Consider the following 27,149-nt stretch of genomic DNA (forward strand, 5'->3'; position numbering starts at 1 on the left):
ATTGTCGGGTCTTTGATTCGCGCCGTCCGCCATAGTGGCAGATCCTAAGAACAATTACAATAATAAACAACAGGAAGATGATACTACAGATAATTAGGAACGCCCAGACTGCCATGTGCAGTGCCATTCTCTGTTATCTTTTTGAACAAGAATTGAGTATTTAAATATTTTTTTCAAGACGGTTTATAGATCAGTTCCTCGTCGTGTGCAGTCTGCTTGATAACCGGTCACAGATATCTATAAATAAAACAGATAATGATATCATCGTAAATTTGTTCAACGCCTTTTAGACACGTGCGTGCCATTTTCATCCTTGCTTAAACGCACGCGTCGAATGTGTATTGTTTCACCATTCTTTGGTTTCACTGACAACATTTCATATGTAAAGCTATCACTACTAGACATAACAGTGTTTACATTATGTATGAATCCTGCTATAATTAATACCGTATATGGATCATGGGCTGTGATACCTAAAAGCCTCAATAGGCCTATATTGACGATATGGACAGTAGCTTTACAGTGCAGCAGCTTACCGCCATTGAGAATTCTGTCCTATCGACTTAAAATCTACAGTTTACTTACTTAGATTTAACGTTAAGGAATTAGCTCGTCAACCCGTCTACAGCTAGCCGTTCCGTCTTCGTTCGATAACAGATAATAAATCCCAGGATGGAACGAACGTGCGCTACGTCCTGTCCACACGACAGAATTGCAATTAAGACTTGACATAGAATCTGACGATATACCATATCAGACACTTTATATTATAAAACATAAACATAGTACCTGCTGTTACATGGACGATTCTCGATCGTCAAAATGCGCCAGTCACATGATAACGTCTAAAAATCAGGATTGATTAATTAAAAATTAACAAGACATAACTATGTAATATTATACAATATGCGAAAGCAGACGATGGTAATTCGAACCAATGACATTTTCTCCCGCGCAAATATAATTTCATTACAATTGAGTAGTTTATAATTATTCAACGATACTGTTAATAATACTATAGATTGAGACAATTAACAATGTTTCCTTTTATAGGCTTTCGGATAATGAAACATAATGTTATGATTGTATTCGGAGAGAAATAGAGGGGGTTAATCCAGCAAAGTATAAGAGAATGTTTTGCACAGATATCAAAATTAGTAATCCGACTCATACAATGGAGTACATGCCTATACTGGCTACTATGATGTGTAACTTAGATGAATCTTTTCATTACATTTTGTGTTGCAAAAACCGTAAAACGCAATGACACCACAGAATGCGCGTAACGGAAATGCGTTTCGGAAACGCGTACCAGAGAAATTAATTATGTGCTACGCGCGCGCCGGCGCCTGTTCAAGATCGTGATAGGATTGTCCTCCGTTGTTGCATGGTCCGGCGGTAAATACCAAAACAATTAATATTGTCCCTCTCCAATTTTGAGTTATAATTTATAATGAACTAACTAAGTCAAATACATTTATTATTCATTCACTTTTGGTATAATCAGAAACATGAGAGAGAATGTAGAACTTATCGACAATCGATATCGATCAATCACCAACCAAGAACCAACCAACCGTGACCTTTTGGTAAATGTTTGATCATTGAACCGTGAAAGGGCTCAGAGAAGCAACAACCTTGTGTGCCACGCGAGCATCATTTTTACACTAAAAAAGTAGGTAATTTTCTAAGCTTTTAAAAAAGCAATTTAAATTGTTGTATATGATTCTGTTGATTTTATTAATTTATAATATACAACTATATGGTAGAAGAACTTCAGTTAATTATAGTTAGGGCTAGAGGCTAGGCCTAGTGTGTGTGGGAATTTACTGTGAGCGAGCAGCACACATCACAGTAAAATTCCTAACACAGTACACTGGCTGCCTGGCACTGCACCGTCCATTTCTACCGCAGTATATGTAGTGGTAGTGGGGCCTAGCTCTGATTTTTGGGTGAGGAGAGAATTTCTAAAAGAGTGACCACTACTAATGAACTGAACATTTTGTTAACAATTTTAGACACTATGGACATGCTGGATTATGGAGACTACCCCGATGATGGGGACTACCCCGATGATTTGTACAATATGATGGGAGGTATGGGGGGAGATTACGGTGACTATGGCGACTATGCAGATTATGGTAATCAGAAGATGGAGCCACCAACGTATGCGGAACTTGTTACCGAGTGCATGATACCAACGTTACAGCAAGGAGCGGCCATGCTTTCACATCTTGTGTTTTTTTGTATTAGTATTAATATTGTAGCTCAAGTTGGTAAGCTTCACGTTAAGCTCTGTCTACACTATCAAACTAGTTTGACAAAAAAAGTGTGACATGCCCAAATATGGTAGTGATATGGCCAAATATGGTAATGATCATCATGTCCATATATAGGCACATCACATTTTTTTGGCATATAAAGTTTGATAGTGTAGACAGAGCTTTAACGCTCGGTTCCCACTAAAGATGTGGCACAAGGCATCGATTACCAATGACAAGCAGTTTGACTAATCTGTGACTTGCATCCTTGCGTTTTGTCTCTAGTGCGAACCAAGCCTTAGCAAATTGAAAAAGAATTATAAATTTATTTTTTAACCTTTAAACTTCAATGTTGAATAAACATACCATTAAAAGTGCACCACTAATGCTAATTTGTTCATTTTATATAGCGAAAGTAAAACCAATTTTAACGTTTGCATGAAGAAAAAAGATATATAAAGGTTGAGAATGTCTCAATTTTCAATTTCAATTTATATTCACAATATAACACATATAATATACAATAACATAATGATGAACTAGTTTGTTAATAGATAAAATTGCATATAAATACAATGAAAGTCAATTCATCATTAATACATCATTTAACTGGTCTGTTCTTTTTTCCTGCAGGTATGCCGTCCGTCGTCGTTCACATTTTGTCCATAGCAGTTGGATTCACAAGCGTTGCCATGGTTTTTGAGAACTTAATACTACACATCATCTATCTGTCTGTATTAGGTTACACTCTTCTTCTGATCACATCACTCCTTGACATCAAACAAAAAGGTGCATATGTTGGTGTAGGCCTCGTTTGCTACCTAATCTTTTGGTAAGTATCTTTAAATTACTGTACTTACTGATGAACTAGCTTAATATTTTGATTGTGAGCACATGAAAGATGACAAACCTGTACATTAAACCGAGGCAATCTAACAACAGGACATTGAACTCGCCTTGCAAAGATAGGAACTCGTAACATTCCTTTGATCTTATGTCTGGCTGCGACAAATACCAACAGAACTGTACTATGTACTTATTCTCCATTCTCTTCTTGATTAAACCAAGCAACATACATACATACATACATAGTTGCATACACATAACGCCATACAGTAAATATCAAAGTATATTAGTTAAAAGCCATTCCATGAAAAAAATCCAGTCAGATTTGAACCAACACACTGTGATTGGGAGGCAAGCACTATTAGTACCTAAGCTACAGTGCCATTCTGGTTATATAAAAAAAGGAATTTTCCCAAACTTTTTATTAATACATCATCAAAATGAAGTTTAGATTGTAACATGTTTGACTTGTTTTTTAAGGGAATTCTTCATAGCAGAACCAGCAGAATGGCATAGAATCAGAGGTATAGTATTTCACTTTATTCAACTTAGTGCTTATCCTCTAAAGCACTAGTTTGCCAAAAAAAGTGGGATGTGCACAAATATGGTAGCGATGTACCCAAATATGGTAGTGATGTACCCAAGTATGGTAGTGATATGACATCATGTCTATATATGGGCACATCACTTTTTTTTCACATAAAGTTTGATAGTGTAGAAAGAGCTTTAGTTTTTTAAACAAATAAAAGGTTAAAACCTTTTATTTGTTAAAACAGGACCATATGTAAAACAGGTACTACAACTAATGTGTTTTTGTCCTGTATAAATATGATTTAAATAAATAAATGGTTTAAGAAGTAATTTCGTGTATTGCCATGATTTTAATTTGTAGGTGTTCAAATGGTGCTTGTGATGAAACTGATATCATTGGCGTTTGATTGTGATCATGGTGTGGTCAAAGAGATGCCGGACATTGTCCAGTTCTATGGCTACGTGTTCTTCCCAGGCACCGTCATTTACGGACCCTGGATGAGTTATTCAACGTATTGCAAACTTACAAACATTCCAATAGTTGTAAGTTAATATATTGTTTGAATGTTTGCATGGCGACGATAGGAGATTGTCACTCCTGAAGACGATCAAAGTATATTGATTGAAACGTCAAAAAACACTTTAACTAAACTAAATATATGTGGTGTAGTACCGCAAACTTATAATCTTTATCAATCAGTGAAAAAATCAGCACTGTGGTCATGTCACAAGAGTTGTCAAAACAATATAGATTATCTGATAAACTCTTAGAAAGTAGGAAGCCTTATTTTAATATTCAATATTTTTATTGAATAATGTTTAACTCATTATGCCAGGTACTGTCATCATTTTATGTCTTTTTGTAGAATTTTAATTGGGTTTGCAGTTTGTTCCTCACCTGTGTGAAAGCAATGCTTTGCTTACTCATATCCACGTGTATAGCTACCACTATATTTCTAACATACGATTACAGGTTGGTTATCACTAAAGCTCTGTCTACACTATCAAACTTAATGTAACAAAAGAATGTGATGTGCCCATATATGGACATGATGATGTCACAGCACTACCATATTTGGGTATATCACTGCCATATTTGGTCACATCACACTTTTAGAAAGAAACTAAAACATTTTAACCATTCTGTCTAACACAAACCACACATACATTAATTTTCTTCTATTTGGCCTGTTTGATATATACTCCTCAAGTAAACCTTCAACCCATATTGTACAATATCATTTATTGATATATATTTTTTCTCTGTAGATGGTTGCATGCATATCGTGATGCGTTATCATTCCGTTTTAGTCATTACTTCATCAGTTATTTGTCTTCGTTAACTTGCATAGCATCAGGGCTTGGCTTCAAGTCAAATAGCGATTCAACAACTTGGTAAGTGTTTTAGAAACAACTTACAATTAAGCTTTAAGTACAGCCCAATGGTCTTTGTGTTTTTGCCTTTTAAATTGATAGTGAATGAGAGTGTTTAAAAGGTTATTTTGCTTTGTAGGGATTATCCCGTTAGTAAGCCGTCATTGGTGGAGATTCCTAGATCACTTGTAGAAGTAGTTACCAATTGGAATTTACCAATGCACACTTGGCTTAAGACATGTAAGTATCTATGCTTAGAGTTAAGACTGACTTAATTCTGGCTTCTGCACTGATCAATAAAACCCATCAACAGTGGTGTAACGTAGAGACCTAAGGCCCCTGGTTTAGGAACAGTAAGCTGTTTTCTACATATTTTAATGCCTGTTTTTTTCTATGGGCACTTCTCAGAGGCCCCATAAGCCCCACAGCCCCTGGCTATTTGTTTGATTGTACGACATAAGATTATCTGTCTGATCTTTGAAATTCCAAAATCTTTATTGTGTTTATCAAGTATATGGTACTGTATAAAATATGTTGTTGTTATTTCAGATGTTTTTAAAACTACGAAACAGTTTGGTAACTTTACAGCAATTCTAATGACCTATGCCGCCAGCTCTCTATTACACGTATGTTATTGTTTTATAGATCAAAATTTCAATTTCTTAATATAAATTAACTTTGCTATGATCGTTGGTGTTGACAGACAACCAAGTTTCATGAGGATGGTGAAATCTTGGAGTACCGTAATATGATAATTAAAGCAATCTTTAGGTCAATCTGATATCTAGTTTGATAAATCAATTATTTTCTTTCACATCAGGGTCTTAACTTTCAACTTGCAGCTGTATTGCTTTCATTAGGACTCTATACCTACATTGAATATGGTAAGACCTTTGACCTTTGAGTTATGTAACAACTAAACTACATTATAAGGATATAATATAAACATAATATGCTTTTCTAACTTGTGTAAGTCCTTGATTGACACCAAAGTGTTAAGGTGATGTCATGAATAATGTTGCCAAACTTGAGACAACATAATAAAATGTATAATATGTTTTGTTTTAGTATAAGCAACACCACACCTTTCTCTCTTCTACCACTTTTTACAGCCAGTTTAACTCACTAATAATTGTTATAAGTTTTGTTGTTCTGTACAGTTTTTAGGAAAAGATTATCTGAGATCTACAGTGCGTGTATTCAAGCAAAACGATGCAAGAAATGTGAACACAAATATACTTCTGTAAGTATGGTGACATTTATGGATTTTTTTGTAGCAATACTTGTTATTATGGTTTTTTATTTCATACTCTTTGAAATAAAAATTGAATTGTGAGTAGAGAACAAATATATAAAAAATCAATGTAACATTTTAAAAGTTTCTAGCAGAAAAAAACCAACAATATAGTGATTTAAGGTTAAAAAGTAACATTAATAGAATAAGCTCTGTCTACACTATCAAACTTGATGTGACAAAAAAGTGTGATGCGCCCATATATGGACACGATGATGTCATATCACTAACATATTTAATCATATCACTACCATATTTGGGCACTAGTTTGATAGTTGACAGAGCTTTAGATTTACCATGTATATTGCACACACATTGTAGTAAGTAAATGTATTATTTCTTGCCTTTTTGCAGTCAAATGTATTTGTCATATTAATAAATATACTGTTTGGCGCCCTCGCTATGTTTCATCTTGCTTATCTTGGCGTTATGTTTGACAGTGATCCTGAGAAAGAGGAAGAGGTGAGAGTTTATTTTACTGCAGTTATTGAAGTAACTACATTTGTTTTTAAAACCTGCTTAATCAATCACTTAGGAAGCTTTTTTATATATAAACACGCTGTTTATTGCAGTGACTGCATTTCATAAATACAAATTACAGTAAAAAAGGAAATTATTGTTTACATGTTTCCTAACGTACTAAGTATAAGGACCGTTCTTACTGAAAATAAGCCTCTATACTTAATTAAACATGGAGGTTTGAAATAGTACAGATGTATTTTTAAAAATATATTTATTTAATCTATAAGTTTATTTGCCTTTCAATGTACAGTTACTGTATTATACTAATGTGACTGTTTTTCTTGTAGGGATACGACATGAGCCACACCCTTGCTAAATGGTCAGAATTGGGTTTTGCTAGTCATTATGTTGCCATAGCAACTTATATTTTCTACTGGTTGATCAAATGAAGATGAATGAATGTACGTCACAAAGAAGAAAAAGAGAAAAAATGACAAGAATGAATAAATATGTTGCAAAAAAGAAGAAAAAAACAGTTTTCATATTATAGTTAACATTGGTTTCAAAGCAGTTGTGTTAGCTAGCCTGTCTTGTCAATTTTGTTGCTAATTTAATTTGCCTTGACTGAAAAATATACATGGTTTAATATAAAAAAAATGTGCCTTATAAATAATAGATATATTTTACCAAAAAAAATGTATTTGTTTAAACTTTTGTATAAATACGTATAATGTATTGTTTATGTACGAGACCAAACTGTTTATTTATTCACGTAAATTAGCATACAGAATTCCTCTGTATAAAAGTGTAAAATTTTCCCTCGTTTTTAGACCAAATTTTCTTTTATAAATCTGATAGTCTTTCAAGAATTTGTCATGTTCTGCTGGTGGAGGTTGATGCTATACTTTTTTGATTTGCTTAGTTTTTAGTTTGGACTACCAAAATAATGTTTTATTTTACAAAAATCATATGGACATCCAAAAATGGATTCTGAACATTTTTTATGATATGTTTTTATAAATTTTTTATTCGAATATATTTTTTAAAATTGCTCTTTTTTGGTCGTTGGAAACTCTCAATAAATAATTTCTGTGCCAAAATATTTGATTATTTCTCATGATATTAATGTCTGCTGCCCTCTGTTGAACTTCTGTGATGACGTAAATGTTTACTAAAAACGCCCTCTTTACGTCAAGAATCGGTCGATTTCACGAATCAAAACAGACGGTATATCTGCAGCTGACTGTCGGGTGGCCAACATGGCAAAAGATGGCAAATATTAGACGTAGGAGTTTGGATGAATTTTCACCAGAAGAAAGCTCAGAATTAGAAGACGAAGATTACATAAAAACACCTTTCGGTTCAGAAAGGAATTTTAAGAAATCAGAATGGACTCGTAATACTTCAACGCCCAATCATTTTGGAGCGAATGACTTGCGCGCTAGGCCACCTCATCATCAAAGTTTAGAAGCAAACAGACCAGTCGCAACCCCTTTTCTATACAGTGCAGATGCCAGTCAAATGGTGGTTCTAGATCTTGATGATGATGACAGTATTTTTGATGAAATTACCGATGAAATTGATGAAGAAGATTCGTCTTTTGATGAACATTTATCATCTATAGTTAGAGAAAATAGATTTAGTAAAGTTCGTAAAGAGTCTTCAATTGTTGATGATTTGTTGTCTGAAATTTATGATCGGTGTCAGCCGTCAAAATATGCAGTTGATAGTGATGGATATACGGAATATTCAAGTACTTCAGAGGGTGCATACCATAGTAGTAGGGGTGATGGGTTTGGTAGCAGTACACCTCGGTTAAGCCGAGCTGCTCTTGCTAACAAAGGTAATTTTAAAAGCCTAACAAAATAATAAGATAATTATTATAAATTATATTTATCATTTTTTTATTTGTCAAAGTATGAATTGAATAAATTTTCCGTTTTTAATTTTCTACGAACAATTCATGAATTAACGAATCATTCAAAAGGGGCCAACTTAATCAATTTTATTATTTTAAGAATTATTGCTATTTAAATTAATTTATCTTGTTTGCTTCAAATTGTGTAAATAATTAATTATTTTAATTTTCAGATGTAGATGAGCTTCGTGAGATGCTACAGCAGTTGAAAAACAGAGTTGGGGTCATGTCAGGTCGATTAATAAAACAATTAAAACGAAGGGATAAAAACCTAGCTAAGTTAACAAAGAACCAGGATGTAATAACGGCTATCCTTCAAGCCGTGTCACAAAAACGAAGTAAGTTTTAAAAAAACGTTACCTGAGATCTAATTACGTTCCCGCGTGAAGCCCCCCTAAAAAAAATAACATAATAATAAAGATTATTTTGAATACTTTAATTTTAAGCATTAATTTCATTTTAACTTTGCAGGAGTTGACACACGGATTCGCTTTAGTATCAGACCAAGATCTGGAAAGAGAGCATTCAGACAGGTATGTATAACAACAAACAAAGATAATTTTTTAATATTAGTCTAGTTAAAGCTCTATCTACACTATCAAACTAGTTTGTGCCCAAATATGGTAGTGATATCATCATGTCCATGGGCACATCACAATTTTTTGTCACATAAGTTTGATAGTGTAGACAGAACTTCATAACAATTCATAATAATATTCATTTAATATTAATAAACTGCCTTTGGTTAGTTCATTTGTTGGATGACTTAAACTATTTTAATAATTCTTAAAAGTCATCATTTTAATCTATTAAAGTAGTTTTAATGTAACTTTAATTTGAGGTCAATACAGTAGATCGATGAATATTGGGTTTTATTTTATATTGTTTATTTCGTAGTATTTCAGTCTAGAAACATCTTGTCGTTATGTAATATGTCCGTAATGCATGTTATTGTGTAGTTATAGTGATGTGAGTAGATTCAATATATTATGTGATTTTAGTCATCATTGAATAATAAACACAACATAAGGATATTATTTTGATTACCATCTGCTGCTAGAATAAAAGTACTGAATGCCTTTGCAAATATTTTAATTGTAATTTTTTAAATCAGATAATCACGTTTTATGTAACTGTTAATATCTGTGTGTACTGTATGCATCCATTTGTTAATTGTGTAGATTGTTCATTTTCCATATTAAGGAATATGTAAAGTATCATGTTTTTGGTAAAAACAAAGATCTAACATTAACATTCTACCAAATTAATTTGATCAAAGTTTACCATTTCATCAACCAACCAGCAAAAACAGCCTAGAGAGCCTAAGTAGAAATCTACTTCAAGAGTATTCCCATATGTACAATTGTATTTAAGGAGAACACCTTATTTGCATTAGATATTTGTAATTAGCTGCAATTTGTTATGTAATGATTAATCAGAGAATGTTTTTTAATAGTGCGAGGTAACTGATAAAAATGACTGACTGTGTACTTACTAGAAGGTTCAAATCATGTCATATCATTTTCGGGAGCCAATCCAGCGTTATAGATTTAGGGGGAGGTTAAATATTTCATAAATGATAAAACGATCCGTCAGGTTGCAGAAAAAAATAAAAATAGTCATTATTTTAATTAAAAAGACATGGCTGTTAAATTTTAGGTTAAAACCCCCGCCTAAATCCATGGCTGATTGTCATAATTGTTGTCATATTTTCTGTATACTATTTACTGTACCAGAAACCGTTAATACATAATATAGCTACTGTATGTACCTGTATACAGTCATAAAACAAATTGATTTTTAAGTAATAAAATCCTATCATAAATTGCGCACCAACAAATCAGTTCCCAACACTTTACTATGACTGGATTACAAATCAGATTAAAAGAACCATGTGACCACACCAATCCAGTCGCAGTCAAGGACAGGGCTTTGTTTTACACATACGAGTAAATATTAATATACAGATAGTAACTTGTTTACAATAACAGGTGACAAATTTGTATGTGTCTGTTCGTTAAGGCGTAAACAAAATGGCCGTATGTCAATAGTTATCCCTCAAATGAGAATGAGCATTAACGAAATTAAACATGTTTTGCTATGATTAAAGCAAACCGCAATATTGTAAATGTTATTTGATTATATTCTACAGTAGATATAGGAGAGCAGTGGACACCTACAATTCTTGTTTCTTAAAGTCCTGAGTTTTGTTAGTCCATTCTACTGTTTATTTAATATTCATAATTTACAAACACCACAGTGGATAAGCATAGGCGTTTGTCACCACTGTTTTTCAGCAGTGCAGTCACGGCAACTATGTTTAATACACTGCATTATCAATTTTAAGCGGTGGAAAAAAATGTTCTAATTTGTTTTTCAATCATACACAGTGATGTAGGCCAATCTTTTAAGAACAATTTACAGTAATTTTTTATCTCATACGATCCTCCATTCAGGAGTTACAATTTTTTAATTAACATGTCATTAAAACCCCTGAAAACGCTAATTTCTGTTGCTTATCCTTCCCTGCACAGCCTTATTTTTCATCGATCGAAGATGTCTTCTGTTTCCTGAAAAAGGGCTATTAAAATGTAAATAGTATTAATGTATCTATACAATATTAAGATATAATACATGTATTATTTATATTAACATAATATCTTTGTAGTGGTACGATGCCCTGAGAGCTGTTTCACGTCTTCCCAACGGCATTCCTCACAACATCCGTAAGGAAGTATGGCTAAGCCTAGCAGATAGACACATCAGCCATCTCAAGATTGATTGGAAAAAGACCGTAAGGTTCGCATTCAACGACCACAGTAACCCTGACGACGATACACTTGGCGTGCAGATTGTTAAGGTAACATTTTATTGAACACAGAAAGTGCTTTTTTCTTTGGTAAAGATCTATCTACACTATCAAAATTTTTGTGACAAAAAAAATGTGATGTCCCCATATATTTTATTTCTTACTGTACTATTGTCTGGGCAAACAACTATGTTTCAAACCTCAACAAAATTTTTATTCTCCAAAAAAAAGCTATTCGCCTCATCTCTGGTGCGTCACGCCTAGATCACACTAGTGAGCTTTTCTCTGACCTTAAATTATTAACTGTCCAAAACATCAATATCCTCCAACAATGCACCTTCGTCTATGAACATGTCAACTGTCTACTTCCAACCAAACTTTCTTGCAACTTTATAAAAAATAATAGCATTCATACCCATAAAACTAGATCCTCCTGTAATCTCCACCCTCCCCTTACCAAATTAACATTAATGCAACATAATATCCGTTATAGTGGCACCAAATTATTTAATGATCTCCCCGACGAAATTAAATTGGCACCTTCAAAAAATACATTTTCTTTTAAACTTAAACAAATTCTACTCCATAAATAACTAATAATAATAAAACAACATGTTTATTCTGGGTTTTCTGTGCTTCCATAGTATTTTATTATTATTAATTTGTCATTTACATGTTTGTCTTGTTTTGTTTCTGTTTGTTTAAACTCCAATATGATTACAATTTCTTAACTGGCTACCCGTCACAAGTTTTTTTGGAGGGAAACCTCCAAATGTTATTACTTTCTGGGTGTTGCCTCTTAATTATTTATATTTAAATTGTTATTTTGTTTACTTTGAAATGATAAGAAATAAATGTTATTATGAATGAATGAATGAATGAATATGGACATGATGATGTCGAATCACCACCATATTATTACACTTGTTTTGTCAAACTAGTTTGATAGTGTAGACAAATCTTAAAGCTCTATCTACACTATCAAACTTTATGTGACATGATGATGTCATATCACTACCATATTTGGTAATATCACTACCATATTATTACACTTGTTTTGTCAAACTAGTTTGATAGTGTAGACAAAGCTTAAGATCCATGCTTTTGCTTAATAAATGTGAACTTGAATTGAATACTCACCCACTCACAGCAATGTACTATATTATTAAAGCAATGAAAAATGAATGTGTTGCAGTGATATTTTAAAACTATATTAAATTTATATCCTAAAGCTCTGTCTACACTATCAAACTAGTTTGACAAAATGAATGATGTGCCCAAATATGGTAGTGATATGCTCAAATATGGTAGTGATATGACATCATCATGTCCATATATGGCACATCATATTTTGTTGTTACAAATTACATACAGTAAAGTTATAGTAGATAATGCAGACAGAGACTGAGCTTTAAGATCTGTCTACGCTATCATTATCAAACTTTATGTGACAAAAAAAATTTCTGGTGTTTTTTGGGCAAATCACTACCATATTTGGGCACATCACACATTTTGTCAAACTAGTTTGATAGTGTAGACAGAGCTTTAGGATATAAATTTAATATAGTTGTTTTAAAATATCACTGCAACACATTAATTTTTCATTGCTTTAATAATATAGTACAAGTGTAGGCAGAGTTTAAGAGTTAAAAAGTGTCTTTTATGAAAACACAGTTAAACTCATTTTTAGTGAATATTAAGTAGAACAGAATACAATTATACTGCCGTATATAAACCATTGATATGAATGCCACAAGTACCAGACTTAAGTAGATTGACTTAGAAATTCTCAAAAGTTCAATTATTATTTTTATTATATATTTTTTGCAGTTTATTGAATGTCTATATTGTTATATACAGCAGTGACGCTGATTATTTTAGTTAATGTAAGGTACTTTGTTATGGTCCACTGGTACAACAATTATATATTTTACTGAAGAAATAACTTGACTTCTTTTATACTTTTTAAATTTAATTCTAAATAAGTATTGTTCTCTCAAGTCATAATATAGGATTATTGGAAGGTCACACTTTGACCTATGCATTGACATAAGTACTTTATTGTGTTTGCTGACCAGACTATGTTGAATTAGAGAATAAGAATATCTCTGATTATTAGAGTTAACTTGTCTCAATAGTAAAGCCTACTGGACTATATTATTTATATTGGCATTTTTACTAAAGCACTGCATATTGTTTTACTACAATAATGAAATACAGTATTTCTAAAATTTTCAACGACACTTGAAATTTTTCCATTATAATCATCAGACAAATCATAGATCAGGTGACCACCACTGACAAATTTTTCCCAGACTCATTGTTGTATTTCTTTCATTATTATTATTGTTATCATTATATTAGATTATTATCTGCTATAATACACTGTATACTTATTAGGTGTACTTTTAATCTCAGAGCTAAGCTCTCACAAAGGATTAGAATGTTCTGTCAATACCTTACAATAGTTCCCACAAACAGGATGTGTTAAGTAAATAATAAATGTGCTTTGATTGGTTTTGTTTGTATAATTTAAAGGTGAACTTTTAGCAACCTTTTGTTTTTTATTGAATTGTTGTAAGATAGTAACTAACTTGTATAGTGAATGTATTCCCACAGAGCCTAGATTACCGTATATCCTCTGGTATAATCGATAGTTTAATACCACTTCTGGTCTAATCCCATCCCTACTTTAATCCCACCCCTACTTTATGTCTGATTTCACAAACAGGTATATCCCATTTATTGACTTTTGGTCTGGATTTAGCCTCTCTCTAGCCAGTTCAGATGAGTTTTTACAAGAAATGCTTACCAATCATTTTTTTTTTTAGTGAACCAGGGTTTCCTCTGGTATAGTCCCACTCTCAAAGTCTGCCCAATTTTGTGTTCTGGTGGGTGGGATTATACCAGATGATATACAGTATACGGTATATTGTAGTTTTATGAATTATCTTGTACCTTTATGTTTCAATGTCGTCTGACTTTGTATAGTTTTTAAGAGGGCCTCTTCAAGTCAGCTGTAGAGCTGTTAGAGCTACCCTTTTAAAATAAATAAATGTACTTGTCTTGCAGGATCTTCATAGGACTGGCTGCAGTGGGTTCTGTGGGCAGGAAGCAGAGGAAGACAGAGTGGTGTTAAAGCGTGTATTGTTGGCCTATGCACGTTGGAACAAGTCTGTTGGATACTGCCAAGGCTTTAATGTTATTGCTGCTTTGATACTAGGGGTCGTTGACCGGGCTGAAGATGACGCACTGAAAGTAAGATGATCAACCAATATCAAATTTTTAGAATTTTGTATTTTTAGTTTTAAGTACTTTCTGATTTAAAATTTAAAGTTTTAATTTATCTATTCTCGAATCACAGACATACAGATGGTGTTTGTGAACTCACATTGTTGTTTTCTTTTTTTAGGTTATGATTTTTCTGATAGACCATGTGTTACCAGATAGTTATTTCGCAAATAATTTGAGGGCGCTGTCTGTTGACATGGCTGTTTTCCGGGAACTGCTTCGTTTCAAACTGCCTGAGCTTTCTCGTCATTTGGACCAACTGCAGAAAGCTGATCATGACCCTGCAACTGGTAAGTATTACAATTCTAACAAACAAAAAAAGTACAGTAGAAGGGCACTCAGAGAGTGCAAATCTCCGCCTAGGCTTTTGAAAATTGAAAGACATGTTCCCATACAGCTATGAAACCATCCTTTAAACTCTTATGAAAATTGGGCAATCACTTTTTGAGTAATCCTACAACAAATATAGAAAGAAACACACACACAACGCAAAAAACATGGCCTCCTTGGCGTAGGTAACTAAACAAAACTAGACTGGAGTACAATGTAATCATAATTTAGACAAGCACACATTTATGTGGATTGTGGATTGCAAAAGAAACATTTACAGCATAATAATTGCTTACCATTTACATTTGTAAGACTGTTCTTGTTAGATTTGTTAGAGTGTTCTTGTTTTTAATTTCCAAGACTATGTCTTAGAATGTTAATGGTAGACTCATCACTTGTGTGCACTTAAGAATGAACTAATTGTAGTACTTGAATTTCTAAGAATCATCTAAGTTACTGGTATTTGTTACATTTAAGGGCAATTGACGCAGCATTACTTTATAAGCACATATCTGGTTTCAAGCTCTCAAAAAATATACAGATATTGTAGATAAATGTTACATGAATTTATTATTGGTCTATTAATAGTACATAAGTGTATATATATATTTCACGATCGTGCAATAGTATGTTCTATTGTACACCATGTGACCTACAATTGTTCAATCAACTGAAAGGAATTGATTTAGGTATGTTATAGATCAGAATAATATTCCTTTCATTTCTACACAGGTTGTTATGAGCCTCCTTTAACTAATGTCTTCACAATGCAGTGGTTCCTGACGTTGTTTGCAACTTGTCTACCTCAGTCCCTTGTGCTAAGAATCTGGGACTGTATCTTCCTAGAAGGGTCCGAGGTGCTTTTGCGTGTTGCCCTTGCCATTTGGGCTAAATTAGGACCGTAAGTTTTTTTAAAAATCTTTCTATGTTTTTATTATACATTTTTTTATTTATAATAATACATTTTATGAACATAAAGGAAACAACAGACCTAAACGTTCAACGAAAAAAAAGTTTGTAATTTAAAAAAAAACAGCTAACATTATTACATTATTATACATGGTAATGTAGTGTATTATAGGTGTCTTTTTATTATTATCATGTCCATATATGGACACTATCATGTCCATATATGGGCACATCACATTTTTTTGTCACATAATCATAATCATAATCATAATCAGAAATCATAGCACTGATTTTTCAATTATTTTGTAGACAAATTGAAGAGAACAATACAGCAGACGAATTCTACACAACAATGGGGATGATGTCACAAAAGATGTTGCACGAACACTACATCGATGCCGATGATCTCATCCAAGTAAGAACTACACTTAGTGTTGCTTGATATGCAGACCAATCCCAGAATTCTCAGGATTTGTCTCGTACCAAAAACAGCGCCATCACCTAAGCCCCATACTAGTTTATTTCATATCTTAGAATTAGTGAGTTTAAGCTATTGAGTGTGTGCTGAATATAACTAGGTAGAACAAACACTGATATATACATACAAATTAATTTTGACATATTTTCTTTCTTTTTTTTAGACAATATATTCAATAGCCCCATTTCCTTTTCCCCACCTAAGTGAGATACGAGAGAAGTACATGTTCAGCATTACGCCATTCTCACCTGTTGGTTCCCTAGCTAAGTCATCCGAAGATGAGAAGGATAAAGGCAAGCCTACGTCACACAGTGATGAAGAGGCAGACAAGGACGAGGAGGACATTAATATTACATGTTTTACTAGTATCTTTCCGGTACCCATTACACCTCCCAAGTATAGCATTGAGCAGGGTAAGTTAATATAACATAAACGAATATTTGATTGGAGGATTGTGGGTCACATGATGTTCAATAGACATACTATTGAACACTAAGTGTATTTTGTTTGTCCTTGTATCAAAATCAACTATAAGACTAAACTTTATTTTTAAGTTTAAGTAAACCAAGAACTTAGAAAAATTAATTCAAGTAAACGATAATGAAATGTTAAAACAATTTAAGTAAAGTATTGCACAAACTGATGATGACAAAGAATCGTTTAATTTATAACATTTTTAAGGTGAAAATGTAAACCAGTCAGCTGACAGCAACGACATAACTCGTGCAAGTCCTGGGGCATTTGGCGCCAACAGTGAGTACCAGGCTAACCAGTTCTCAGTAGCCATGTTGGAAAGAATGACCGTTGACATACAAGCATTGAAAAGACAGTATGGACGTATACAAAGGAGACAACAACAAGCACATGTTATCTATGGTCCTGGCTCTAGGCTTAACACACAGCAACGAGGTGAGGCCAACACTTAACCACTTACCTACTTTTTCATTATCATTATACATTTTTCATTTTGATAATATTGTATTAGCTTTTTAAAGCTCTGTCTACACTATCAAACTAGTGTGGTGCCCAAATATGGTAGAAATATGTCCAGATATGGTAGTGATATGTCCATATATGGGCACATCACATTTTTTTGTCACATAACGTTTGATAGTGTAGACAGAGCTTAAGAGTTTTACCAGATATGAGTCGGTGTTACTTCTTTGGTGTCGGTACACATTCCCACCACTTAATGATTGAAAACTTAACTTTTACCCTTTTCATTTTTTTGGGATAGGGTCAGATTAACTACCGTTTATAAGTCTAGCCACAAATTGACCTTATTTTAATGACTAAGTTTTTTCAAGGTCATTATTATATTATAATTTTTTTTTAATTGTGCATGTTTTATTTAGTCCTACCATTTATATTTTTGTGGGAAAACTTTTGTGGAAATCCAAACAGGAATTGAGATATTCAAATATATCTTTAGTAGAAATTATCTGTGAATTGTTTGATAGGGCGACTATTTAGTTTATTTTCACATCAACTACCAAAAATATACTTTTATTTTGGTTTATTGATTTTACCAAACTGCATAGTCAAAAGTATCACTGTACTGTGTGTGTTGTAAACAAATTATAATTACCTCACGATCAAAATTATAATTTTTAATTATCATTATGTTATGTTTATTTAGCTTTTCTTTGTTATCAGTCAACAACAACATTTTATCAACCATTGTGTGTTTATTATTGCATCACCTTTCTCATCACCTTTCTTATCACCTTTTATTGATCATTCCATCATTTTTGGGCTGGTTATGGTATCACAGTTTTCTTTTTTCTTCACTTTGCTTTCTTTTGGTGGTGCTTTTAATCATTTATGTAGCTGATGCGTCAGAAGAACGCCACGTTACTGTGGTTGACAAATCGGACGGTAGGTTACGTTTTAAAAGTAGGCTGGTTACTAAACTAGATCCACTAAAATGTATGTTTATTATGAATGGAAGAAACACAAAATTTAGTCTGAACGCTTTTAATTTTTTTTGTCTGAGTGACAACCAATTGTGATTTTTCCAGTTGAGTTCATTACAATACTCCCCCAATTAAGCTTATTGATTTGATAGCTTTTAGTGGATCATCATGTTATATGGTATAACCAGTCAACTGTGCATGTTCTCACTTATATTATAGTTGAGTATAATATCTATATGATGGTGTAATCAAATCTCTCATTTATTATAAGTTATATTTTACAAGGTTATATAACACATTTGTGGTCCCGAAGAACAGTGGACGTATCCACCAATCACACTTGGGCTAAGTGAATCACTAACTAATTCTCCTAAATATCTTACTTAAGTGTGATTAATGAATACAGCCACAGGTATGGTAAATATAGTTCTGCTGTAGGGTTCCAAGAAACTCAATAAGTCTCGTACTTAATGTCGAGTCTCGTACTTAATGTCGAGTCTCGTACTTAATGTCGAGTCTCGTACTTAATATTGAGTCTCGTACTTAATGTTGAGTATCGTACTTGGGAGCCGTTTTATAAAGGAATACAAAATCTTTGTAAATAACTATAAATATAAAAGAGAGGTTTGTAAGTGGTACTTAAGTGGTACTTAGTAGTTGTGGTACTTAGTAGTTGTTTTAATTCACTTTTTTGCTGGTTTTGAATAATTTGTTTTTTAAATCATATTTGATTTTCCTAATTTGTTTTAATGTGTTGTGTTATTTTATAGTTTAGTAATATTTGTTTACATGCTTCCCTCCAATTAAAGAATTTAAACTTAATTTGTCTTCTGAATAAACTGGAGTGTTTCATTGAAGGCATATAGTTACAGGTAGAAATTAGTGTTATATTAAAGATGTATTTTTCCCCAAAACATGAAGATTGAAAAATAAAGATTAATAAAATCAGACTTTTAATGGCCATTTTGCAGTTTTAATAATGTTATTTACTTATGTCAAAAAAAACCAACAAAATAATTATTTCACTTATAAAAATACAAAGAAACAGTTAATGTTAACCAAAAACCATTGTCTGACAGACAATGTTAGGGTGACACTATATCTCTAAAGATATATATAATTGAAACTAGTACTAAAATACAAATTCTTTATAATGATTAATTACAGTAGTTTAGTTTAGTTATTTGTATACTGTACAGTATGTGGACTATACAGTACATACTTGTTATATGTTTTAGCATAATGTATACTGAATATATTGTTTTGTTCATTATTTTGTCATGTGTGTAAATTAGTTATTTGACAATCAAAGCTGTTGGGGACTTAAATAGTATACAGTGCTTATTATACTGTAACCATGGAGTTTGAATTAGATAGATAAATAACAACTCCTTGGTTACAGTATAATATAAAACAAATATAGCTTTTAACATCTCTGAAACAAAATGCTTATTCAAGTTTGATGGGATCTTATTATGGGATACCACCAATGCACAAATCTTTACCTTATTCCTGGTTGTCTACTTAGCCCTAAGCTCCACTTAAACTGTCATCTATATCAACTCTATACAGTATAAAGTGTATATCTAACTGTTAATAGCCCAGAGCCTAGAGTCCATTTTCTGGAGTGTAAAAACATTGCATTATATGTTAACAGGTAGAAATGTTGGTTCTAAGAGAGGCCTGACGGCTAAGATTGAGACCCCAGCCGCCATGAATCACCTGTTTGTTGATAACCAAGGTAAGAAATCTTCTCGGATAAGAACTTAAAACTGGAGGTCCAGTGTGCACATCTGGCTCGTGTGCACTTTAAAGAACCCAGTACATCTTTTGGAAGAGTAGGGTTACCCCTGTGTACTGGTCCATTCAACCCCTTGGTCAGCCATTTAGTGACAGCACTGGACACAAAGAGACCCTTATGGGAGTAGAAGTTGTGGTATGTGTCGTCCACACCTGTGCGCAATTCAGCCCAGTAGGCTGCAAGTCACAGATTATTCCCATTTACATTTATTTTTAAATGAACGTTCATTTAATAATTATTATATAACACGAACAAATTTACTTTTGCATATCCTTTTACACTTTTATTTTCTATAGGTCTGGGAGCTAAAAACATCAAAGTTACAGTTGGACCACATATATCTCCTGTTGTTGATATAGATGAAGTAATGAGTAGTCTCCATCATCCAGCAAGAAAGGTAAAAACATTCAAGGGTCTGGATAGAAGACTAGGCAGAGGCAGAAGTACTGGCAGTCTTTCACAGCAGTCCTCGGGTCAAGATTTCGGTAGCGGCAGTACACTGACCTCTTTGAATGATGACGATAGGTTGTCAATCACCACGTCAGGATCGTCCTTAGATTGTAACACGTCCATGAACTCTGACCTGAGCACGGAGACGATGATGGCAGAAGCGGAGGAGATTATTGGAGAGGTTCTGAGGAGCAGCACAGAAGAGGAGTCTGTTTGTGACCAGGTCACAGAGTGGTTGATTGATTTTGGGTTTGAAAGTGGTGAGAAAAATGAAGATGAAAACAGTGCTGATGGTGTATCCGTGTCTGAAAAAACATCTAAAGAAAATGGAGATGAAAACGAAGAGATGAAAGAAAAGTATAAAAACAAGGAAGAAGAGAAAGTGAATGATAAAGAAACAGAAAATAATTCCGTAAAAGATTCCAAGAAAATAGATAGTGGGAATAAATGTGAAGAAACAAATTCTAAACAGCAAAATACGATGTCTGCTATTGAGAAAGACACTTGCACTAGAAACCAGTTGGGTAATAGTTTGAATAATTGTAATGAGAAAACTAAGTTAGATACAAATCACAATATGAACAACTGTAACATAGGATCAAAACATCGTAATCTGGAAACTGCCGGTAACCAGACAACTCCCAGTAACCAGACAACTCCCAGTAACCAGACAACTCACTGTAACCTGGCAACTGCTGGTAACCTGGCAACTGCCAGTAGTTTGTATGAAGCAAAAGTGACAAGTAAACCACCATTATCACGGACAAGTAGTCTTGATCGTCCTACTACACCTGTAACGCCAGATGCGAGTACTTTTAATGTTTCTACAATGGGTTTCCAGCCTCAACTTGTTGACACACCTCAGGCGCATAAGTCGCATCGTATGCGTCCAAGATCCTCGTCAAACTGTAGCAGTCATAGTGGTGATAGTTTAGACGGCGATCCTTTTGTCCAAAAGTCTCCAGAATTTTATCCGTTTCCAACCAGAAAAACTAAACATGATGTCCAAAGGACTAAAAATGGCTTAAAAGTTGGGTTGTACCCTCCTGTTCACGACAAAAATGCACCAAAAAAATCTCAAGTAAATAAGTGTTTATCGCGAGAGTTGAATGCGCACTTGAGACACATTGTAGGATCAAAAAGTTAAGTGTTGGCAATAAAACGTGAGGAGGCCTCAAACTGAGACGCATTCCAAACCTGAAACGTGAGGAGGCCTCAACTGAGACGTATTCCAAACTTAAAACGTGAGGAGGCCTTAAACTGAGACACATTTCAAACTTAAAACGTGAGGAGGCCTCAAACTGAGACACATTCCAAGTCCGATCATAAAACCTTCTTGTAAAATATCAGAAAAATATATAATTTTTATCTGCATTCGAAAGTTAATTATATTTGAATAGATTTAGATTATAAAAGCAATTACTGTATTTATTTTATGTGGGATAATATAAATTGTTAGTTGTTGGTCTTCTAATACATTACATACATAGGGATTATTAAGATAAATATTTATTTATGAAAGACTTTTAAACAAAAACTAATTACACTAATTAAATCATTTTAGATGTGTATGAATTTTTATTTTTTTTCATTTTTATTACGTTTTATTCAAAAGCAATTTAAATTATTGAATTTATATTTTAATCTATTTAAGGTGTTAATTATGTGACTATTCCATAATCATTCCATTTTTGTGCAATGAATTGAATGCTTGTTCCCTGGTAGTCCCAGATATTACCTCCAAGAAATATGGAATTATAGTCAAACCCCTCCTTTGGGACACGCCTATTAAAGGGATACTTTCTACGGGGCAATATATAAGATGTATAGTAAATCAGATCCACTGAATGATATTCACTGTAATACTTGGTTTCCACTAGAGATGCAAGAGAGTTGACAAATCACAAGCGATGAATTATTCGAACTGTCGCTTGTGATTGGTCAACACACTTACATTGCGTCTCTATGTTGGAACCAAGCTTAAGGTAATATATTTTATCCTAATTTAATGGTGACACTTAAAATAGAATTTGTGAACGCTTTTACTGAATCTAAATTAGTTTAGCAAGCAACATGCAGATATTTGATTGGATAACGCTTCATCTGGCCCTTTTTGGACCTCCATCATCACCTCATCATCTTGAATTATGTGTGCAAATAAGCGGGATAAAAAAAAAATTAAAATTGCATTGGTTGGTAATTTGTAACTGGTGGCTCATTTGCAACCCACTCCATTTGGTTGCATCCCTATCTAGGTCGCCTACATCTGGTTGCGGCTCCATCCAGGTCAGCTACATTATCTACAACCAAAGGATCTGCTTTTCTCCAAATCACTTGACACAGGATCATCTGATTTGGATTTTGAAATTTATGACACGAACAAAGGAAGAAATCAGGATTTTGTAGATTTAGATGAATTTGAATTTATTGGTATTAGGGATTAGTTAGATATCATACTGTGTGTCTGTGTAAGCCCACCCGGGGCTTATAACTGGGTCATTAAGTAAATAACATAATAATACTGTAAATACAACAATATTATTTACTACTTGCACACTTAACCCACCTTCTTGGTTGTCCAATTTTGCTTGCTTTTCTTTTTTTTTTTTTTTTAAATTGATTTTATAATGAAAACATTTTAATTCAAGGTTAATTCAATTTGTAAAGTTTTTAATTTTTTATATAATTATTTTGAATTGGCAGTAAATTTGGGGGTATTTACAATTTTGCGTTTTTTTACAAACCAGTGGCCTGCTCTCTTATCTTCAGATAACCAGTGCCCTACTCTCTTATCTTCAGATAACCAGTACCCTACTCTCTTATCTTCAGATACTAATTTACATGTGTAAAGTATAAATGTGAAATATTAAATTATAAATATTAATTTATGAAAATTAGAAGAAGTAAAAATTGGTTTCATAATGAGAATCAATATTCATATGAATTCACTCTTTAAAACTAAATAATTGTTCTTTAGTGTGTGACAATATATTACTGTTTTGGTTCTTGTATGTTTTAATTGTAGAAGCTCTTTCTTTGAAAAATATGTAAACTGTAAGTTATTCATGAACAGTTTAGTTTATAGTTGTATGTCAGATCCAGCAGTGGCACACTCTTGAGTGTGTAGTACTTAAGATTCATGTATACTTATTTTGTATTTACATTTAGATGCTATTAAGCGCTATCTACACTATCAAACTAGTTTGACAAAAAAAGTTTGATGTGCCCAAATATGGTAGTGATATCATTATTATGCCCAAATATAGTAGTGATATGACATTATCATGTCCATATAATTATGAGCACATCACATTTTTTTGTCACATCAAGTTTGATAGTGTAGACAAGGCCTTGATTTCCGACGACTTAACTACGTCATATTAATTTATTTTGCGCATGTGCAAAAGTTATGACATGATTTCTTGCTTCCCACCTCAAAATAGTTTTGTAATTTCTAGGTCCAGGAGGACCTGATCTAACTCAGTCCTAGCAAATCTTAAGCTCTCCAGACAGATGGTATTATTCTCATAAGTCAAAGTCTTGTAGCCTTAAAGTACACATATTTAATGCAAGCCCTTGTCATTGAGTACTAACTTAATGTTGGGGTATGCCACTGATGAGATCAGGGATGGTCACTATGAGGGCGCAGTAACATGTAGAATACACCCTAACACTTAAAATACTCTACTTAATACTCACAAACAATTTTCACTAATCCCAATGCATGTTGCCAATTTTTTTTGTAACTATATTATCACTTAAAAGTGTTTATTAATTTAATAATACAGTAGTCATATATACATGTATAAACCACTGGATTGCATACATGATGGGATTTTGATTTAACCTCCCCTCCCAACCCATGGTGCTACAGAATTAATTGTACACTCTTTTGTCAAGTTTCTTTTAATTTTTTTGGCTTTGTTTCAAAGCCGTTTCATGTGATATTAATAATTATTTGTACTTTTGTCTTTATTGTTTGTGCAATAGCATTTATTGAAGAAGACAAAGATTAAACCACAATATATAATTTAGTTATTTGTCATACTTTTTTAATAGGTGTCATTATTTTTATAAACATATATTCTAGTCAATAGCATACTTATACAACTTGTTTAAAGCTCTGTCTACACTATCAAACAAATATGATGTGCCCATAAATGGACATGATAATGTCCATTTGGCAACATCACACTTTTTTGTCTAACTTTGATAGTGTAGACAGAGCTTTCCATTCCGGAATTATTTTGGATAACGTTTCCAATGTAATGGATGACAACAAACACTAATAATTTGCAATTCTTTATTTGTATGTATATTTAACTCCACTATTACAGAACATTCCTTGGCCATTTTTGATCGCCTATTCAGATTTTGGAGAATACTGTTGGTGTCGCTACTTGATGTTCTTTCAGAACTTAAAAGTGGCGTCTCTTTACTTGGTATCCTTTCACATATTATTGTTCAAACTTTTAGAATATTGTGGTTAACTTGAAAGTGGCATCCCTTTTCCTGTCAAAATACTCTGAAATAAATATAGCTTAATACATTAATATCCCTGTTTAGAAGTAAAGGGCAACTTGAGCAGAGGGAGTAACGAAATCTGTGACTGCTGAAATTCACTAAGCACTTGCTTAAACTTAAAAGATACGCTAAATCAAGTACGTACATTTTGTGTTTGTTGAACACATGCATTAAATGCTTTCACTTCATCTGAACATTTGAGTACTTGCTTAGGGTTGGCTTGGTAACAGTCTAACACGGCTTGCTGTAGGTTCTCACATATGCAAACATACTTATCTTTCCTGTCATTCACAAAAACATTATATTTACTAAACACTGGCTTTACTTTGTTACAAGAATATGTTTTGTACATTTCAATCATTGTAAAAAAAACTATTTTGTTTCTTGTTTAAACTTACATAAATTTTGCTTCTACTTTGTCTGCTGCCTGATTAAACTGTTCAGATGTTATTTGTGCTAGGTTGGCATTCTAAGAAAAAAATTATGCTGATTTAAAATCTGGTTTTCACAAAAGAAGGGTGTATAAAGACTGTTCTTAGGGAACAAACCAACATTTGTGGACGCCTGTGCTTTCTGAGGTTGGTTGCATTATTATTACTTGTAGGATGACAATTGACCCTCACCTTTTCCTCAGCCTTTCTTAGCCTCTCACTCCAGTGATCCTCAATTTGACGTAATCTTTCCTGCCACACCCTATCACTGTGGGTGTGTTGCTCATCCTGTTAATAAAAGTGTGTCCAAATATGGTAGTGGTATGCCCAAACACATCACATTTTTTTTTTCTTTAGAATCCTCTGCAGTATTATGAAATGTTTTATTTTTTTGGTACAATAGAATAATATAAATATTTATTTAAGGAGAGAAAAATGTTTATATTGTTTATGAACTTTTTATTCTTATTCTCCATAATTGCAATCTGGTTAATTTGCGGTTTCAGGTCTCTAAACTCTAAAATATTTTGAATTTGGCTTTTAACTTTAAATTTTCACAAAAATACCTGTTGACTAAAGTCTGTCATGTTACCATGTTCATCTGTGAAAGAGAACACAATTTAATTTTATGCAAAAAAATAAAATTATATTTCAAATAAATATGTAAATTACAATCAAACATCTCTTGAACACAATCATTATTTATAAATAATTACCCCTTCCCCCACATGGTATAAAATTGTCTATTACTTAGAAATAAGATAAATTTAAGTTTTATCTTCAAATAAATGTTTAAGTTTTACCTTGTACTTGAGAAGACTGTATCATTAATTTCAGAACATTTTCTGATATCTTAAATAAATAAAATAATAATTATTTTAAATTTATTATTAAATAGGCTATACTATGAATATGATGTTTTGTAGGCTACTTTGTTGTTGTAGGCCTAACCAAAATCTTTACCGGTATTTATTATACCTTACTAAAGGTAAGAATAGGCCTACTATCTAGTACTTTAGTAGGCCAAGCTAGTTAGTAGTAGTACTGTAATTAGGGCCTAATTTAAATTATATGTAGCCTAAACCTAGTTTGCATTGCAAAGCGTACAATAAAAGAATAAGAAAAGGGTAAATTCCGATTTTTAGTGTTCTTGCAGGCCTATTAATGGCAGATTCTGACACCTACTACCTAGGCCTGCTGAACCAGGCCTACGTACGTATTATGCTGCTCGGGAGAACAGCAGAGAGCTTAGGCTAGTGAGTGTCCTTGCAGGTTTTAGATTGTGTGTGGCCTTAATAGCTAGGGCCTAGCTTAGAATATTAATTTCGCTAAGATCCTGTTAATCATTTCTAACATTAATATTACCGTTATTGCACCGTCTCTTTCTTCTTCCAAAGTAATTGTTCTACTGCTACCGCCACCCATTTTCACCACTTTTCTGCTTTTGTGTTTTGTTTTTATTTCGCTTTTCAACTTTCGACAGGATTTATTTTTGAGAGTAGAGAAAAGAGTACTGCGCTGCTT

At 33.0% G+C, this 27,149-nt stretch overlaps 3 protein-coding genes across 5 annotated transcripts; 2 read left to right on the plus strand and 1 right to left on the minus strand.

Annotated features, from left to right (window-relative positions):
- Positions 1–1,592: 1,592 nt before the first annotated feature.
- Positions 1,593–7,831, plus strand: LOC140059538 (protein-serine O-palmitoleoyltransferase porcupine-like). The gene is made up of 13 exons (XM_072105476.1): positions 1,593–1,675; positions 2,019–2,276; positions 2,895–3,093; positions 3,588–3,631; positions 4,000–4,181; positions 4,505–4,611; positions 4,908–5,033; positions 5,152–5,252; positions 5,562–5,638; positions 5,833–5,896; positions 6,173–6,255; positions 6,661–6,768; positions 7,116–7,831. Exons 2-13 carry the CDS (start codon positions 2,024–2,026, stop codon positions 7,215–7,217), a joined length of 1,446 nt encoding a protein of 481 aa, XP_071961577.1. The 5' UTR covers positions 1,593–1,675; positions 2,019–2,023; the 3' UTR covers positions 7,218–7,831.
- Positions 7,832–7,885: 54 nt separating this feature from the next.
- Positions 7,886–24,704, plus strand: LOC140059537 (TBC1 domain family member 30-like). Of its 3 annotated transcripts, XR_011847216.1 has the most exons (14): positions 7,886–8,611; positions 8,860–9,024; positions 9,158–9,219; positions 11,355–11,546; positions 14,568–14,753; positions 14,908–15,076; positions 15,849–16,017; positions 16,335–16,440; positions 16,667–16,916; positions 17,185–17,412; positions 18,334–18,381; positions 20,077–20,160; positions 20,517–21,882; positions 21,923–24,704. XR_011847216.1 is itself a non-coding variant. In XM_072105474.1 (13 exons), the coding sequence occupies exons 1-13, from the start codon at positions 7,933–7,935 to the stop codon at positions 21,815–21,817; spliced, it is 3,639 nt and encodes a 1,212-aa protein (XP_071961575.1). In that variant the 5' UTR covers positions 7,886–7,932; the 3' UTR covers positions 21,818–24,704. The 3 variants fall into 3 exon arrangements, 2 of the variants coding, with proteins under 2 accessions (XP_071961575.1, XP_071961576.1); XM_072105474.1 differs by having other exon boundaries at positions 20,517–24,704; XM_072105475.1 differs by lacking the exon at positions 18,334–18,381 and having other exon boundaries at positions 20,517–24,704.
- A 255-nt stretch (positions 24,705–24,959) lies between these two features.
- On the minus strand, positions 24,960–27,149 carry LOC140059539 (uncharacterized). Its single transcript, XM_072105477.1, has 7 exons — positions 26,991–27,149; positions 26,429–26,477; positions 26,192–26,226; positions 25,818–25,913; positions 25,593–25,663; positions 25,340–25,475; positions 24,960–25,195 (listed from the first exon to the last, which is right to left on the minus strand). The coding sequence occupies exons 1-7, from the start codon at positions 27,048–27,050 to the stop codon at positions 25,157–25,159; spliced, it is 486 nt and encodes a 161-aa protein (XP_071961578.1). The 5' UTR covers positions 27,051–27,149; the 3' UTR covers positions 24,960–25,156.

The sequence above is a fragment of the Antedon mediterranea genome, chromosome 9 (assembly GCF_964355755.1).
Source record: "Antedon mediterranea chromosome 9, ecAntMedi1.1, whole genome shotgun sequence".
NCBI classification, from domain to species: Eukaryota; Metazoa; Echinodermata; class Crinoidea; order Comatulida; family Antedonidae; genus Antedon; species Antedon mediterranea.